Source organism: Pagrus pagrus (assembly GCF_965226575.1).
Source record: "Pagrus pagrus genome assembly, chromosome: 22".
Classification (NCBI taxonomy): Eukaryota; Metazoa; Chordata; class Actinopteri; order Spariformes; family Sparidae; genus Pagrus; species Pagrus pagrus.
In genome coordinates, this window is record NC_140204.1 from 6,415,079 (window position 1) to 6,433,108 (window position 18,030).

The window sequence follows — 18,030 nt, forward strand, 5'->3', positions numbered from 1 at the left end:
CGTCTCTTCTTATGTTTTTTTTTTTTATCTTGAGAGGCTGCTGGATATGGGTAAGGTGGGTGTAATTATTCATCCAGATCAGAGCCTTCAACCAAGATTAACACATCATCTGCATACGAAGAGTTTAAGTTTTCGAAACCTGACACACCATGAAAGTCGGGGCTTTCTGGGACGGACTTTGATCAGCTGAACCTGCTGGTCAAACACAACTGTCCCTGTGAAATAATATTACATATATAAATACATACCGAACTGTGTCTTTGCCTTTACGTTGTGTAATATCCGCGCTAAAAGAGACGAGGAGGCAAGAGGGGGGACAGGGACAGTAGGGGGCTGAGGAGCCGCGAGAACAGAAGGGCCGCAACACTCGTGATGTGATTAAACGTCTGCTCGAACAGGGGGGGTTCCCTGGAAGAGAGAGACATTCAGAGAGAGAGAGAGAGAGAGAGAGAAGGGGAAAAGAGAGGGAGATGATCATAGATAGAGCTGAAGGTGACGGGGAACCAACTACTGTCGGCTCTCGGGATGCTCTAACTTTACTGAAGAAAGCTGGTTTCTGTGTGCCGCTGCCGAGCCAGGTAAGTGTCTTTTCATGCACTATTTTTAAACAAAACCTCACGTCATGTATGAATGTTGTGAGGGTTCGTTTTGGTGAAAATGTGTGTACTGCTTACTGTTGTTGTTGAGACTCATTAATGTCAGATTTCATTAGTAATGTTTCACTAAACTAAGTAAGTTTGAGCATTTATTTGAAAGCTGACGCTCTCCTGCAGCCGTGAAGAGTGGTAATTAGTGTTTACTGATCTTAATGCTTCAGCTGGTGTTGTAATATCTATTTATAGTGTGTGTGTGTGTGTGTGTGTGTGTGTGTGTGTGTGTGTGAGAGAGTGTTCATGTGTGTTTGAGTAAAGGAGTGTGCAGACTGCAGAGACGGGCATTTAATTGGAAACGTGCAGGAGGGAGAAGGAGTGGGAGTGTTTACCCACAGATGGCCTCTCGGTGGTGGGATTGTGATAGTCCGCTGGCCCCCCTCCTCCTCCTGCGTCCAGCTGGCATTACTCACGCGGGACGCATCCCGGCCAAAACATTACCTCATCACTTCTTCTATTTATTTTCTCCTTCAGCATTAATCATTTTCCTCTCGCCAGTGTCAGCTTTTTTTTGCATTTCATATGACAGTATTGTCTGTTTGAGCACTGAAGGCGCATTGATTGCATTGATTTTAGCAGAGTATATTCTGATTTAAGTTAAAAAAAACCATATAGACAGGTTGAAAAATCATAAACAATTGGTCTTCATTGTCATTTATTTTGTCATGGGATTTTTTTAGGTATCCATGATAATATCTGCACATCTCCTGTATCACCTGAAGGCTTCAAACAACACATGGGCATCTGCCAAGATGAACCTTCCCCAATCACTGTCAATATGACAAGCCCATAAAATGACACTTCACTTATGTTCACACGATGCAAACCATTGAGAGTACGCATAATAATATGTCGTTCCACTGATGGAGAGAATTGATGTTCTCTGCAATTAGGTGGGAAAAAAATCTGTGCATATAAGTGTATATATCGACATCGGCAGTTGCCCAAAATGAGAAGAAATATCGGCATGTCGCAATCAGAAAAATCCAATGTCACGAATCCCTATAGTACAGTGAAATAAGGATCTTTATCGCCCCTACAAAAGGAAATTTTGCAGCAAGGCTGTTGACCGACGTTGGCCTAGTACATTGGTATATGTGCTGTTGATATCGACCAATATGAAACGTCTTGGTTTTAAAGAAAACGATGCTTGGGCTGATTTATAATTGTTAAATTACAAGTCACAGATGTCATTTTGGATCATAAAACACTTTTTAAACTATAAAATATCCTGCCTCCGTTACATATTTTTGCAGGGATCACCACAAAAAATGTGTCTTTATCGGCCGATATATTAATATAGAATTTTTTACTTCCTCGTATCAGTATTTGCATCGCCCCAAAAACTGCATATCTGGCAGCTTTTGATAAAGACTCGATAAAACTTTAAAAATGCTAATAACTGTACATATATTACATAATGTAATCAAAGATTCATGTGACAAGAGCAAGAAAAAACAGCAACAACACTTAAACTCAGTAGAGTATATACCTCCAAGGCCTAACTGTCCCCTTTAATTCAATCAAGCCTAATCCAACATCAAATAAGACACTTAAAGATGCAATATGTAGGATTTTTGTTGTCTATGTGTTGTGTTGCAGAGATACTGAATTTAGCATTCGAATCAGCTAAACCCAACCTGTCCTGGTCCAAAGCTCCTGTGCTGGCAGTAAGACCCACACTTTCCAGGTGCTTGGAGCAACCAGTCTAGACTGCTAGCTGCACGGCTAACTGAGCTTACCAGCTAACGACAGCTACAGTTAGCAGGAGTTCGCGGTTAGTCTAGCTATATGCTACCCCCTATTTGTTTTGATTATGAATTCAACAGGTAGCCATTTTTTACGTAATGCACCTTTTACAGGTCCACTTTGTAAGGAAGTTGATTTTTGAGTCTCATTCCGAGCTCGTCAAAGATGATTCAATCCTCTGAAATGATAAACAAAACACCACAAAGTGTCTCTAAAGTACACAGGTTCAGGAAAGTCATTGTTTTCATGTATTATATTTAAAGATACTTTTTTCAGATGCACAACTGTGTCTTGTTTTGTTCTTCCTCGAACAGGACTGAAGCTTTGACGGCCTCCAAACCAGTTTGGATTCCTGTGGTGACGCCCAGCTGGCTGACGGCCATTGTCTCTGTGGCGTGAGGAAAACATCCACCTATACTGTCCATATAAGGACTTCCTGCTTGCTGTTATGGGACGCTGCCATCTCGGTGCCAACTTAAAGTCATAACAAGTCCATCTACGCCCAGTTCTGGCAGAGCCTCCGATGAGATCCAAGAAATCCTTGGTTGAAGTGAAATCATGATCCTGTTGCTAAAGTGAGGTGTAGTCCAAGAAACTACAGTCTTGTTGAAGATTTGTGGTGGTCATACTGTCAAAAACACCAACAAAGCCCATAAAACTCAAAGCTCATCCTCATTTGGAGCTATGCCCTGGCCATCTACTCCCTCTTTGCTCTACCTTTTCATTGGACTGCTGTTTCTCGTCCTTTGGGCGCCCTCAGCGGTCAGATGCCAGAATGACACCGAGCCAATCGTGTTGGAGGGAAAGTGTCTGGTGGTGTGCGACTCCACTCCTTCTGCGGAGCCATCGGGAAACGCTCTGGGCATGTCGGTGAGGTCGGGAACCGGTCGGGTGGCGTTTTCAGCCATCCGCAACACCAACCACGAACCCTCGGAGATGAGCAACCGCACCATGACCATCTACTTTGACCAGGTGGGTTTCAGTCGTACATGTGTAGACGTGTAGATCGGTTGCAAAAGCATCTCAGAAGCAAAAGGTAAGAGGTTTGCCGGTCCACATTGTGAAACATGTTCATACCACAACATCGGGCACAAAAGGCCTCTCTCTGCCGCTCATACGCCTCACTCCTGATATCACTGAATGTCACTGCTTCTCATACAAATGTGCAAACATACTCACACACATAACCTATCTATTCTGTCTGTTGTCTATATATTTGGCCATCATATCTGCGTATATGTCTTGTTTTCTCGTTGTCGTTGTTCTGTCATTGTTTCAGTGTTGTTACCCCTTTTCCTCTGTGAATTTTCTTTCCCTTGGAGGGCTCAAAACTGAAAACTAATTGTGGTCAACGCACCAAAAGAAAGCACGTCTTGTATAGTACTGTTAAGATGCAAACTAGAGCTATGAAGCTACAAAATGTACCTCACGGGGGCCAACTTTGTCCCATGATCACCACTTTGGGCAGCTCTGAAACGGGTCAGAAGCTAAGATATTAAGATTTCTCTTTACTGGAACTAAGGAGCATAGTTTAACCATGAATACCTACCAGGACAGAGGTGTCCATCTACTTTTGTAGTATTTTGTTTGTACTATGTGCAAACAGTGAGGCTATTGTGTGTGTTTCCGTCGATTTCATCACCTGTGTTTCTTCACTTCAGAGTGTACAGTCACAGCTCTGGCAGGCTGTGATGTTAAGCAAGGGTGATAGTTATCTTGTCGAGCTTGTTAGCATACCAATATCTACTAATCATGGGAACCATTAGTTTTGCAGGCATTTGGTCTTAAACAAGGTATTAAACAGGTATAAATTCTGAGCTGATGATGGCAGCAGAGGAGAGGTTAAGTCTGAGGGTTACATGAACGTCTGCAGCAGATTTCACTGCAATCCATTTAATAGTTGTCAAGTTATTCTATTATAGACAAAAGATTTTCATCAACAACATTATGAGTCACTGTCAGCGTGTGTCACTCATTGTGGAGGCTCTCACGCCACAAACACTACGCTGCACATGACACGCCGTAATCAGTGTTTCTCTGAGGGCAACGAAAGAGTTGCACAATAACGATACTGAGCGACGACGCTGAGAAACGAATGACATTTTCTCAGAGCTGTGAAGGAAACTACTCAAGTAAATGATACTTTAACAAGACGTGACCAACAATCATTCATCATGTCTGGTTTATCACCTGGAGTCGGTGTCATGTGTCACAAACTGGACAAACAGGAACCATTTTTGTAAAAGCAGGCAACAGTTTCATCGTTCAAGATCAGAAAAATGTCCAAAAAATCACAGATTATTTAATCAAACTTTCCCAAAAAATTCAACGCATCATTAGTAGCTTGGTTGAGGGACCTGTTTGTAACATTAATTCTTGCTCTTTTATCTCCTTCTCTTCTTAGATCCTAGTAAATGTTGGCAGCCATTTCGATCCAGCGAGGAGTATCTTCGTGGCCCCGAGAAAAGGAGTCTACAGTTTCAGCTTTCACGTCGTCAAAGTTTACAACCGGCAGACGATACAAGTAAGGACAGCAGCTTAAAGGAATAGGTCAACAGTCGTTCCTTCATCTGGCTTTTTTTATGATCATTATGACCATTCGTTCCTTGCTAATGTCCTCTACTATCCCCACTCTTCCTTCCACTCTATCTTCTCACCTGTCCTTCTCAGGTGAGTTTGGTTCTCAACGGCTGGCCAGTGATTTCCGCCTTCGCAGGTGATCAGGACGTGACCAGAGAAGCTGCCACCAATGCCGGCCTGGTGATGATGGAGCGAGGGGACAAGGCTTACCTCAAACTGGAGAGGGGGAACCTGATGGGAGGGTGGAAGTACTCCACTTTCTCCGGGTTTCTGGTGTTCCCCTTGTAGGTTAGGTCGAGGTAGGATGGGATCTTATGTTCTTGTCATAGTCGAGGGTATGGAGGGGAGGGAAGGGTAAAGTACAGAGATTGTTTTGGGGCGAGTGTTTTATGACAGAAAGGAGGAAGCATCAATGGATACACACCGAAGTCGGGAAAGACAACAAACTGCTTTGATGCATCTTCATATGAAACTGAGAATTCACTCTGCGCCAAATAATCCTGAATGTAATTTCCATTTCCATTGCAACTTCACGGCTTTTCACTATTACTTCATATTGTAATGTGTCGTCTATGCTTGCTTACACCAAGTGTCAACCTGTCAGGAGGTTTGGGGTTTTTTTTTTCCATTAATGCATGAAAAACAGAGCAGCACATCTTGGTGGCAATAAAGACAAATATTGTGTCAAGTCTCTCATCCATCTATCTAGAAAGACAGATGAAGGAAAATGTCCTGAAGCATCGTGTCTGTGTATTTCTTATTAGATTATCATAGCTAACTATTACAGCATCCAAACCACTATACTTTACATACTGCTCTATAAATCACTTGATGCAGCAGACAGATGGTTGTTCTGAAAATAGCGTGCATCCCTGCCGTGTGCCCCAAAAGTTGTATGATACGTTCATGATTTTGACAAAAAAAAAAAAAACATGTCCAAGCTCAGCCACTGAAACTCACATGCAGCATCATGTGTAGACATATTTCAAGCATCAAAATTGCAGCTCTAATAGAAAAAACATAATTATACATATGTCCTTGTGTGAGTTTTGTCGGCCCCGTTGACGCACAGCGACCGTGCGTCTCCCTGCAGTGGATCCGGTGGCAGATGGAGGACTGGCAGTGAAGGAAGGGATCCGGTGCCAGAAGCCCGCAGAGTTCACACTGGACCGTCACAACCGATTAGTCTCAACGCCTGGTGCACAGCAGAGGCCTGTGTTAGCACTTTGGAGGTTCGTGTCTGGAGTACAAAACAATGGGAAGACTCTGTTTCCAGAACAAAATTAAAACATTTATTTGTATTTATATGTCTCCACGTAAACTGGAGGTGATGATTTATCTCAGCAGCAACAGCAGTTATTTGTCAAAGAGTAAAAGGAGACATGGATGTTGATAAAAGACACCAGAGCTGAACACAAAAACAGGAGTGCCACCTACAGACAACCCAAGAAAAGTTACCACCCACACAGATGACAAACACCACATGGCACTAAACATGTCACCGAAATAAAACTGGGGGGGAACAAAGGGAATTTAGGGACTGTAGTTAAAACATGTTTTAAAAAAAGCAAAGGCTTCCCCAGCAGTAGGGATGTGAGTGTTTTCATAGTGCATAGTTTGAAAAAAAATAATCTATAGATTGTTTTCATTACCGCTTTATTTAATCGCGTTATCACATAAACATTTGGACTGTAAAGCATCAGAAAGCAGTGAAAAAAGACCATCACATTTTTCCAGGCTCTTCATAATTGTCTTTTTTCTTTGTCCTACCAACAGCATAACGCCCAGGCATTATCTCATCTTATCTTTTAAGATAAAGCAATTACTTTTGCATAAAGTAAAAAAAAACGAAAAACACATAAATAGTCCTTTCATGCTCGTACCAACACTTCATTGAAGCTACATCATGCTTCTACTGCGTGAAATCCTCAAGATGCCAATGTTTAATGGCGGCATCATTACATCAGCCACAAAACTGCATGTCAGGTGCATCATTGGATACACACTTCTGCTAAAATTCAACCATGTGTTTGATGTTTTTCGAAAATTCCTCTCAAATATGGACATTTAAAAACCAAGTTTATAAAATGTGTAAAAAAGCTATCCGAGTGTGAGCATTTTCTTCCTGAGATTGTAAAGATGTACGTACAAAAGGATACAAAGAAATTAATTAAACATAAGAAAACAACTCAACCTTTGTTGAGTTGTGTACTCGCATTATCTGAAAGGTTTCCAACAGTGTTCAAATCCAGAACACAACAAACACGACTGAACATACGTGAAACGTGAAAATAACTCCCATGATTCCACGCTGCTTACTTTTTTTTGTTTTGTCTGGACTGAGAGACCCCAAGCACAAATTACATACTGCACATTTAATGCAATGAGTAAACACCGCATATTTTGACGATCCAGTTCAAAGTCCGCACAAACAAAAGCTCCGCTCTCCCGCAGAAGACGTGGCTCCTGAACGCCTCGTCAGTAGTCCCGCCTTTAATTCCGTGACTTTGTGACATCACACTACGTCACGGTGCCACACGTTTGCATAATTTATGTCTCGCGGCTAGTTTGTCACTCTTGGTGTTAGCCGTGCTGGGTCAGGCGTGTGTGAGCTGACCAATCAGAGCAGACTGGGTGTTCAGGAAGGGGTTTCTTAAAGAGACAGGAGCTAAAACAGAGCGTTTCAGACAGAGAGTGCTGCTGTATGAGAAACTGGATGTGTTTTATGAGCATAATATATGTCAAGAGTTATTGCTTTTTATAGGTGCACCTGGCATCTACGCCTAATAAAAACTATTAGTGAATACAGTATAATCAACCTGTTCTGATTAATAGTCAGTCTGTTTTTAAGGCGATTTTTTGGCACCTGATGGCGAGCTGGCACCGCAACTGTGAATATTTGTTGACCACAGTTGGTGAGAAAGCAAAACCATATGACCAGCATTGGCTCATATTTATACTGCTGACAGGGCAAAAGGGAGGTGTGAAGTTTTTTTTTTTTTTGCTCACTGGTTTTTAAAAATGTTCTTAAAAACAGAAGACGAATAAATACTGTTAAAAAAAAAAAAATTATGAAGCCTGAAACAATATCTGAATCCTGTCCAGATTTGAAAAGCCAAAACTGAAATGATTAAAAAAATAATAATAATGCAGGGAGCTTCTCTTTCGAAACACGACCTTCCTGTTGTGCAAGAAAAGCCGGTCGAAGCAAGGGGAACTGTGATCGAAAATTAAAGAAACTCAGTGTGAACTCAGTCAACTCCTCCTCTCCGGCTCCCATCTGCTTCCTGAGTGCGGTGGCGGGAGGCTGACGCTGGGTGGTGCTGTTGGGTGGCGTCTCCTCTCCGAGGGGTCTGCGGCGAAGATGTGCATGATGTTGTTGTTGCCGTGCTGAAATCCAGTCACATTGCTCAGGTGGATGTGGACTCCATGCGCAGCAGGTCGATGCTGGTAGGGTAAGGTGTCGGGGCTGGAACACTGACGCTGCAGCTGTTAAATAAAAAGAGAGAAAAACAGTTAGAAGATTTATCCAAGATGATATAAAGACTACACATGCAAGAATAATCAGGAAAATAAAGTATGAAAAGTAAAAGTACTCAATTAAAAATACGTCCCCTGTGACTGTTATACATTTCTTGTTTTATATTTTATCATTACATTATTATAACTCATGCATTAATGTGAAAGCAGGATTTTACTGTTGTAGTTGCTTGATGTGGAGCTAATTTTTAACAATAATTATTATTTGTTATTATGGTTTTATATACTGGTTATATTCTCCATTAATCACCTGATTTTTATGGTTTGTAAAACTTCAGATTAAAATGAGAGAGCTGACATCGTTAAAAAGCTTGTTTTGTTAAGTTATGAAACAGTTATTATAATTAAAATTATATAAGTGACAAGAATATCTCCAACAGACTCTTTATTGTACTCACTCATAGATACCAGCCACCTAAATATGCTTGATTTTTAAAAATGTTTTATTATGATTCATGAGGGATTGATTCAACACCGTATCACACAAAATTAACCAAAGGTCAGTGGGGTCTCTTCTGGACCGAGACCCATCCTCCATTTAAATTTAGTAATCAACTCAAATCAACAACTGGGACGTCTACAAAATCCCTTGAGGTCTATTTGAGTGTCGGCAGTTGGAGCAGGTGACAGTGGACGTGACCAGAACAGAAGAGAAAACTTGTCTGTGACGTCGGTGTGGATGCCAAACAAAGGAACTTGCTGGCTCACGATGATCTGATCACTATTGAGGAAGTAGCGTAGACTGAGGATTAAAAGTACAAGTTGTTTCTAGGCTTAAATCCCAACCGACGCCGCCCACATGACAGCATGAGTTTACCCCCTGCAGCCTTTGAAGAAGAGACAGGAGCTAAAACAGAGGATTTTTGAGCACTATTAGTAAAACATACTTGATACTGTGGCATCAGGTCTGGCCTAAAAGCCTGCTGGGATGTTTTGCCTGTCCTGCTTTGAAGTGACGTCCCCGTTGAGGGAAACGATGGCGAGGACTGAATGGGGTGCACAGAGGAGACTTTCACTTTATTGTCCACCAATGAGCGTCTCAGGTCAACATCCCACCCACGTGTGGGGTGAGGTGAAGGCAGATCTGCGAGGGGGAAGATGCATGATAGTCGGTATGTTTGTCTGGTTTGTGACGTAGAAGCAAAAGTTCCCCACTGCTGCTGCTTTAGTGGTTTCTATGCAGCTTCAACTTCCTTCTTACCTCTCACTCTTGCTTTGTCTCCTTGATTCGTAACCAAACCGCCAGCCATTTCCTGCAACAAAAGGAAGTAAAAGGTCTGTCTGTTGGTTGTTTGTGAGATCACAGTGGCCTAGGTGATACGATAACTCCCGCTGGTGTCGGTTTTACAAAAAACTCATAATCTCGGTTATATTAATATCTCCGTTCTGTCACCGATTGCCCAACCTTGATCCAAACTTTATGCACTTCATCAAGTTGCATTTTTGCTGTGTTCACTTTTTTCTTTGAAAATTCCCCTTGGCCACCAGGAAGTGATGCATGTAATATTTCCACAAGAAGAAAATAACATGTGCGGTGCACAAACACCACGGCATTGACCAATTTGTGGCAAAGAAAGAGACAGTGTGTCACAGACCACATTGTGAGTCACAAATTTCATCAACACTGTGCTAAGAAAGAGACCAAAGGATGATGTTAGTGTGTATTTTCTCCATTACTCATAGCTAGATATTGTTTTTGAACTTGTCTTGAAAGCTAATTCCTGAGTGTTAAAGACAAGAAGTGAGTGTTTCTCTATTAGAGGCTGAATTGTCTGAACTCACCTGAACTGGCGGTCGCCCCGTCGGCACATTATCACAGTTCACAGCGTTAACTCCTCTACTCACTGCAACAACAAAAAACAAAAAAGACAAAATTCAACTTTGTGAATACAGTGAAACAGTATTTCATCAATTAATCTTGGCTCAAGTTAGCCTAAAAGCTAATAAATAGGCCTTTCCGTGCTAATAAGCATTTTATTCTTGTTTTTCTCAGTTTAAAATAAAGTAAATTTGGCTGCAAACTTAAAACGCCCAAAAACAAGAGTTAAATAATTCAACATTTTGAGAAATTTCTTTTGGAGGGTTAGCTACAGCCAGGATTGGGTTAGCTTAGCACTGCAACTGGAAACAGCGGGAAACAGCGGGAAACAGTTTGCCGGTTTAAGCAAATTAGGTATAACATGTTAATTAATGAGTTCAAATGTGCCTGAAGGGAGATTTTATAACTTTGGGTAGAGTCAGGCTAACTTTTTCCCCGCTTTCCAGTTTTTATGCTAAGCTAAGTGTGTCCTGGTTGTAGCTTCATATTGGAAAAAGAGATCTATGATTGCTTTCTATCTTCTTATAACATTAACAAGAAAGAAATAGGCATATTTCACATCTTCATTTTCACATCTTTAAAAGTGGGAAACAGATTTAATATAAAACAGACCCGAGTCAGCTTGAGTGATTTGAACCCTCTGAACTTGCTCCGTTAAACTTTCTTCTTCCTGTTTGTCCTGGAAAGAGGAAGGGAAAGAGCGAGTCAGGCAGTGACGTGCAAAAAATACTTGCTGCATCATGTCAAAATTTTCCCGAGCGTTTGTGAAGAGATTTGTTCCTCACCAGTTTCTTCAGCACTTGGTGGACCGCGTCGATGATCCCATGTTTGTGCATCTTATACAGTTCTTCTGTCTCAGTTGTGCACTCTGAAAATAACATGAAGATTTAACATTAGCGGTTTCACTTTCATTTATTTGTATTTTCCTGAAAAGTTATTACAATTTATCGTCATGGGAACATGAACGCCTGCGCCAAATTTCATGGAAATCCATTTGATAGTTGTTGACACATTTATGAATTTAATCAGTTTTCTCACCGTGTGATGAGGGCCTTTTGTCGGGTTTTGTCTCCCAGCATCTCTCCATGAGGTTCATCACCCCGGTCAGCCCTGCAAGCCCCGCAGCCTGACTCCTGATCTCTTCAAGCGACGGACGGTCTCCCAGCGGGATGCGAAATTTCACCATGGTGGTCATCGCATCTACAGAGGATGGATTCAAGAGAGCGTCAGAGTGGCGTCAAAATTAAATTAAACAGATATGAGCTTCTACGCCGCCCTAGAGCCTACAACAGCCAATGAGTGATTGTGTAGACAAGTGACCGAGACTCTTTTCTTTCTCCTCTCTCAATCTTAATGAGATTTCAAATCAGTTTTTAAAGGCCTAAACTTGGAAGTTTATGTAGTTTTATGCATTTTGTTCCTTGAATAAACTGTTTTTTCACCTAACAGGGGTATTTTGAGGTCATAAAGTGACATTTTTTTGCCAGAGACCTGGATATTTCCTTATAAAACAAGTGTTAAGTGTTCATTTTCAGTGATATCGTCATTACATTTGAACTTGGACCATGTAAAAATAAAACTACAGAGCATGCCTGTACTCAAAATGGTTCAACAACAGTTTTGAATTAACTTCAGGTTAGATTTGCTTAGGGGTATTTGGATTAAATTACATAAACTTCCAGGAATAAGAGCAGGTTAATGACGACATGATGAGACCATTTTCACTGAACTCTACAGATCTCAGCTCTGAAGATCATTTTCGAGTCTTTCACCACTTGTTTTGACTTTATGGAGCGAAACGCTTCAGTTTCAGTTCAGTCTCACAACCTAATCAACTCCTTTCTGAAGCAGCAGGCAGGTTGTTTCCATCTCTGACTGAAGGTACTACTCAGTTTACATTCCAGCCTTCACTAAGCCAAGGGTCACCTGTGCAAACACATCTCTCAGTTCAGAGCCAAGAAGACAAACATCAGGTAGGTGTGGCCACACAAATTAATTCCTGACATTCATGCACCATGCATCATAATGGAAAAAATAGACTCACTCGAATAAGAAAAAACAAAAGAGAGAGAAAGAAAGAAGATGTTTTGAGGCTGAGAAAGGCCAACACAGGTGCCAGAATAAGATGATGCCATCGCACGTGTCTGCATGCATTAAATTTTGTATTTCATATGTATTATATCAACGTTTCTATACCAAAAATATAACTTTTAGATCACATGTATAAGAGCTGACTGTCATATCAGGAAGAGGCGTGGGCGCTGGTGGCATGGCTGTTCGAGACCACTTCAACTGGGTTATTTTGGCGACGGGTCAAGACAGTTTGCGGCTGTCTTTGGGGCAACTAAACCGGACATTTTGAACGAGTCATTGTGACTTTGCGCAGCATCCTTGAGTCAACAAAACTGGATAGTTTTAATGAGATGTCGGGATTGTTTCCAACACCTTTTAGTCAACACAACTGATGTTTGGGACTTATTGCAGCTGTCTTGCTGGAGGAGAGCTGCAGGCTTTAAAACCTGTGTGGGTGTGTCCGTACCATGATCTGGATGACTGGATAATTTCAATAACATGACGGGACTCAGAAACCAGCTCTATGGCAGCAAAACAGGATATTTTTTTACAAGACGTCAGACTTTTTCCAGCCATCTTTGAGTCAACAAAACCAAATGATTTTAATTAGATGGCCATTATTGCAGCCACCTTTAGGCCAACAAAATTAGATATTTCTGACAAGATGGCAGAACTTTGTGCAGACATTTTCCAGTTGTGTTTGACATTACCAGATATTTTAAGCCAAAACGTGATCTTTCCCTAACTCTAACCAAGTGGTTTTTGTGCCTAAACCTAACCAGACCTTAGCCACAGCGTTGTTCTGTCATTTAAAATTGAATGTGAAATGTACAAATTAAACATACGATGCTAGCATTTATTCTTCTGAAGGGTTGGAAAGGCAGCGTGAAACAGAGAAAGGGGACAAAAAGACAACATAGTCACTTACTTGCGTACGGATGTTTCCCCGTGACAATGGACCATAAGAGTATACCAAAACTGAAACAGAGACAGGGAGTTACATGTCGGGGTTTAGTACTTGGCTAGCGTTTGTTTTAATTTGTCAGCTGACTCATGTCAGTCAGAGCCAAAATATTCGGAGTGCGCAGGGTTTTGGGTGCAGTTTATCAGACAAGGAAGCCTCCTGAGTGCCTGGAGGTTTGATCACTTACAGTAAATGCTTTGACTGAACACTGCCCAGAGATCTCATGATATTTTGACTTCCTGCCAGGACTGAACATGTGTATCACAAGACTGCATAAGTGTTTAATTGCACAATGATTACTCCGTTGTCATTGCTAAAATTAGTCACCGTTAATATGTATTGTACTGTAAATATATGCGACGTCAAGCGATGGCTCAGCGCTGTCGTACCTGTAGATGTCAGAGGCTCGAGTGGGGCTGTACGATACGTTAAACGCCTCCGGAGGCATGTAGCTAATCGTCCCTCCTTCCTCTTCACTGTCTTTCCTGGAACCCCGTGTCACGCTGTGGTAAAACCGGGCAAGACCAAAATCTGTAAGCTGGAAAGAAAAAGGAAATGAGAAGAGAAATATCAGCGAGAGAAAGGAAGCAGTCAGAGGAAGAGAGAGAACGGTCAGTGATGGCGATGGCAAGAATGTCTGTGATGTATTTTCGGGGGTCGTGGTGCTGTTAAAACACACTCATAGATAATCACTCACATTTACATTCACAAGCGTAAGTAAACAAGAGTCACCGAATGACAATTAACTTGAATGTGGAAAGAAGTCAGAACACCTAAAAGAAACCCGACCACTCAGAAATACTGAACTGAAACTGAAGCATGCAACTAGATTCAGAGAAGTATTTTTTCTCATATCTAAAGATGATATGAACTTTTTTAGTCTAAGGATACGGTTTGGATTAGAGCTAAACGATTGGTCGAGCTTCCACCGTGTAGCTATGAAGTTAGATATGAGCGCCTATGCCCGTCCTAGAGCCTACCACAGCCAATGAGTGATCATGTAGACCCACTCTCTCTTCTTTACCCTCCCTCCTGAGCCACTTACACACCAGCCTCTGGATGATTGATGTATCACGTAGCCAATGGGATTTCAAATCCAGTAATATATAGTTTATATCAGCTTTTAAAGGCCTCAACATGGAAATAATGTAAGTTGTTGTTGCATCGGCTGTTTTTCCACCTAGGTTCTTGTTCTTGAATGTTTTATATGCACAAAATTAGTTTAGATAAGGAAATACAAACCCTTCACATTCATATTTCCAGGAATAGTAACAGGTTAAAGATATTTAGAGGATATAAAGGAGAAGACTAAACCAAAACTAGAACCAGAACTTTTATCTGACAAATAATTAGGACAAAGTCATGCAGAAATGTGAATTTGCAATAAGAAACAAGTCAGCCCCTATTCAGTGTCGATAAAGTCGACTCAAAGGATATAAAGTCAGTGTGCAGCAGGCCTGGCCTTCAACCTGTAGGCCTTGAACTCACCTTGGCATTGAGATCGGAGTCCAGCAGCACGTTGCTGGGCTTCAGGTCCAGGTGGAGCAGGGCAGGGTACAGACTGTGGAGGAAGTTTATGCCCAGAGCCACTTGGTGAGCCAGTCTGAAGACCAGCGGCCAAGGTGGAGGTCCACATAAGGTCTTCTGATAGAAAAATGTAAGATTACATCCATAGTTACAGATACAGATGCAACAAATACATCACCCATTGGTTCGGCATTAAGGCCGTCGCCATCTTGTTTTTAGGAGCCAAAACCGTTGAATTTATAATTTTTTTTTGTTCTGAAGTTTCACCTGTAAGGAGGCCAACGATCCTCTCTCCATCAACTCCATGACCAGACCGAGCTGTGTCGACGGGCCGGAGCAGGGCGGTCGACCCTTGAAGACCCCGCGGACCTGAATAACGTGCGGGCTGCTCCCTTGACGCATCATGTCGATCTCACGGAGCAAAGATGCGCTGGTCCTGTGTGTGTTCATCTGCACCGTTAGTGATTCACAACCGCTTTTTGATCGCAGCGAACAAAAACGCTCTTTGTAGCCACTTACCCGTCGTCGTGATGGAGCAGTTTAATTGCCACATCGCAGCACCACTTTTGATGTCTGGCTTTATAGATTTGTCCAAAACCCCCGGAGCCAATCACCTCCCAGTTCGTCAGGCTGGAGTCTTCGATCAGCACAGGAACTACACAGCTGGACAGTGCCATAGTTCACTGGAGGAGGGAGTTACGCATGTCAGTTAGAGGTCGAAAGGGGCACTATTTAGGGGTACTTTTCCTTTACGTAAAGCGTAAGACGTTCCTGAGGGCAGGTACAATAAGTATGATGTCTTTGGGTGGCAATATTTGAAGCAATCCCTTGTAGATGAAGAAATAAAGTTGCTGCTCTCGTCTTACAGAAGAGGGAGGGTCTTCAGTGATATATCTAAGCATCTCGATATTTGAGGCTAGAGATGCGAGCAGGCCTATAAATAACATCGCCATAATCAAAAAACAGAGAGAATGAATCAAGAATCAAACCTTCTCAGAGCCTACGCTGCTCGTGTAATCTAAAAGCCCAAATATATTTCATTTTTAAAACAAAATACTCACATTCTTTGCCTTTTCTTCTTCAACTCGAGGTTTAAAAGTCCTGTCTGCAGCTCATCTCCCGCTCCTAGAAGTCACACTGATTCAAACAGGAAGTTTCAGGTGTTAATATCATAGTTTTCATGACTCTTGACTCTTGAAATGAACAAAAGTGTCTCCTGGGGGAGCTTGGGTCTCTTTTCTAAGGTTTCATCTTAAAAAAATGTGCCCTAGTTTTTTAATTTAACACATTTAACAACCAGTCTAGAGTCCAGAGTCAGCGAGGAACAGTCCTGGCATGTTTATCACCTTTATGAAGCTTATAATGTTCACTTTCTCATCAGATTCAACTCTTTTGTACTTTAAATTTTAGCTTTCAAGTTCAAGCCTGTCTCAGCCAACACATTCACACTACTTAAACATATAAATCAAGAGATAACACAAGCTTAAAGGCAGAAAAAGCATCCCCAGACGAAATGGGAATATCAAGGTGATTATTCAAAACAGGGGAACGACTCACCTTCAGGGATACACTCTTCTTCGTCATCGCTCAACCGAGCCGTCCGGGATAAAAGAGTGTAAAAACCCTCCAGCTCATTCAGCGACTCCTTCACTTGTGTCGCCTAAACAGACAAAGCAGAAGTGAAACCGAGCATCCAATAAATCTCTCTGTTTTACTTCTGCTTCTGGACTCAACAGCCAACACAGGCAAGTAGAGTGCGTTGACAACAGGTTTTGTTTTTTTGTGTTTCACGTAACTCTGTTCCTCGTCAGATTTAACGGCTGCTTGTGTGAATGTTTTCAATATATCTGTGGGTCTTTTGTGAGATGTGATTTAATTTTAGTAGATTTCTTTAAGTACATTCATTCCTCCATTTTGGTAAAGCCTGAGCGTGGTTTAAAGATGAGTGAGATGAGTTAAGCTCCACTTGGTTTCACAGTTTTACATTTTATTTTCTTGCTTCAAGTCATTTTTTTAAAATTATCTTTAAATTACTGAACACAGGGATGATATGTGACCAAGCTCCACGGCTGTGATTACTCATCTTAGACTATAGGCAGCACGACAGCTTAATAAATGTTGTTGTTTTTTTAATATAATAACTAATAACAAGCTTTTTATTATAAATCATACACCAAAAATGACCTAGAAAAGGCTGTGAGGACTAGTTTTGAGTGTTGCCAGCAGAGGGTGCAGTCTACAAAATGGTTTACAGTAAATGGGTCGTTTACATAAAATAACTGAGTAACACCAAACCAGGATTACCTCATCCAATATACAAAACAGAAAAATCCCTTAAAAGTTGACTTCATTACATATGAAATTTCCATGTAACTCTATTAAGTTCTATGAAAAGTATATAATTGAGTTGATGTGAATAAACTAAAACACTTTACAGTTAATACAATGTTTCATTATTCATTATTATTATGTAATACTTGAAAAATTGCATTAACTTAATTTGAACAGATTAAGTTATTGAATGTATTCACATCGACTCCACATGATAGAGACACTTTGCATTAAATTATGTGTTTTTTGTAGTGAAATGTAACTTTTTTTTAACATTTTATATGTAATTGAAATACATGAAGTCCTTGTTTAAGGGATTTTTGAGTATATTGCATGAGGAAATCTTGGTTTAGGTGTTAGTCAGCTATTTTATTTAAACGACCCATTTACTGTGAGTAATTTTGAGGACAACGCCGTCTGCTGGCAACACTCAAAAATAGACTTTCCAGTCTTTTTTAGCTCTTTGTTTTTGGGTGCACAATACAACTGTTCTGCCATAAAGTGTGATGTCATGCTCAGATGTTGCTGACGCTGTCTTATGGGTGTCAATTAAAGTATATGTTTTAACACCGAGGTCGTAGGTCCGTACTTCTGCGCTGGTACTCATTATGTAAAATGGGTCAGTGGAAAGTTATGCTGCAAATAAAAGTGACACATATGAGCTTGAACACGAGTGTAATCCGTGGAGTGGGGTGGTTTTTTATTGGCAGTCAGATGACAGTGGATCAGCGGGTGTGTGCGGGCTGAAATGACATCACCGCTCTAACTTCAGGTTAAAGGGGAAGTCCAATGATTTT

General features: G+C 41.3%; 2 protein-coding genes across 2 annotated transcripts; one reads left to right on the top strand and one right to left on the bottom strand.

Moving 5' to 3' along the window:
• The first annotated feature begins 396 nt into the window (after positions 1-396).
• On the top strand, positions 397-5,667 carry LOC311251896 (cerebellin-1). The gene is made up of 4 exons (XM_084344558.1): positions 397-578; positions 2,714-3,371; positions 4,804-4,923; positions 5,070-5,667. The coding sequence occupies exons 2-4, from the start codon at positions 3,084-3,086 to the stop codon at positions 5,265-5,267; spliced, it is 606 nt and encodes a 201-aa protein (XP_084200684.1). The 5' UTR covers positions 397-578; positions 2,714-3,083; the 3' UTR covers positions 5,268-5,667.
• Positions 5,668-5,754: 87 nt separating this feature from the next.
• On the bottom strand, positions 5,755-16,635 carry ripk3 (receptor-interacting serine-threonine kinase 3). The gene is given in 15 exon segments (XM_084344557.1): positions 5,755-8,285; positions 8,287-8,468; positions 9,407-9,603; positions 9,721-9,772; positions 10,302-10,363; positions 10,951-11,017; positions 11,124-11,206; positions 11,377-11,538; positions 13,340-13,389; positions 13,765-13,913; positions 14,864-15,019; positions 15,170-15,338; positions 15,422-15,585; positions 15,964-16,039; positions 16,460-16,635. Coding segments are annotated over 13 exon segments (1,542 nt in total). The 5' UTR covers positions 15,580-15,585; positions 15,964-16,039; positions 16,460-16,635; the 3' UTR covers positions 5,755-8,230.
• Between the last annotated feature and the right edge of the window lie 1,395 nt (positions 16,636-18,030).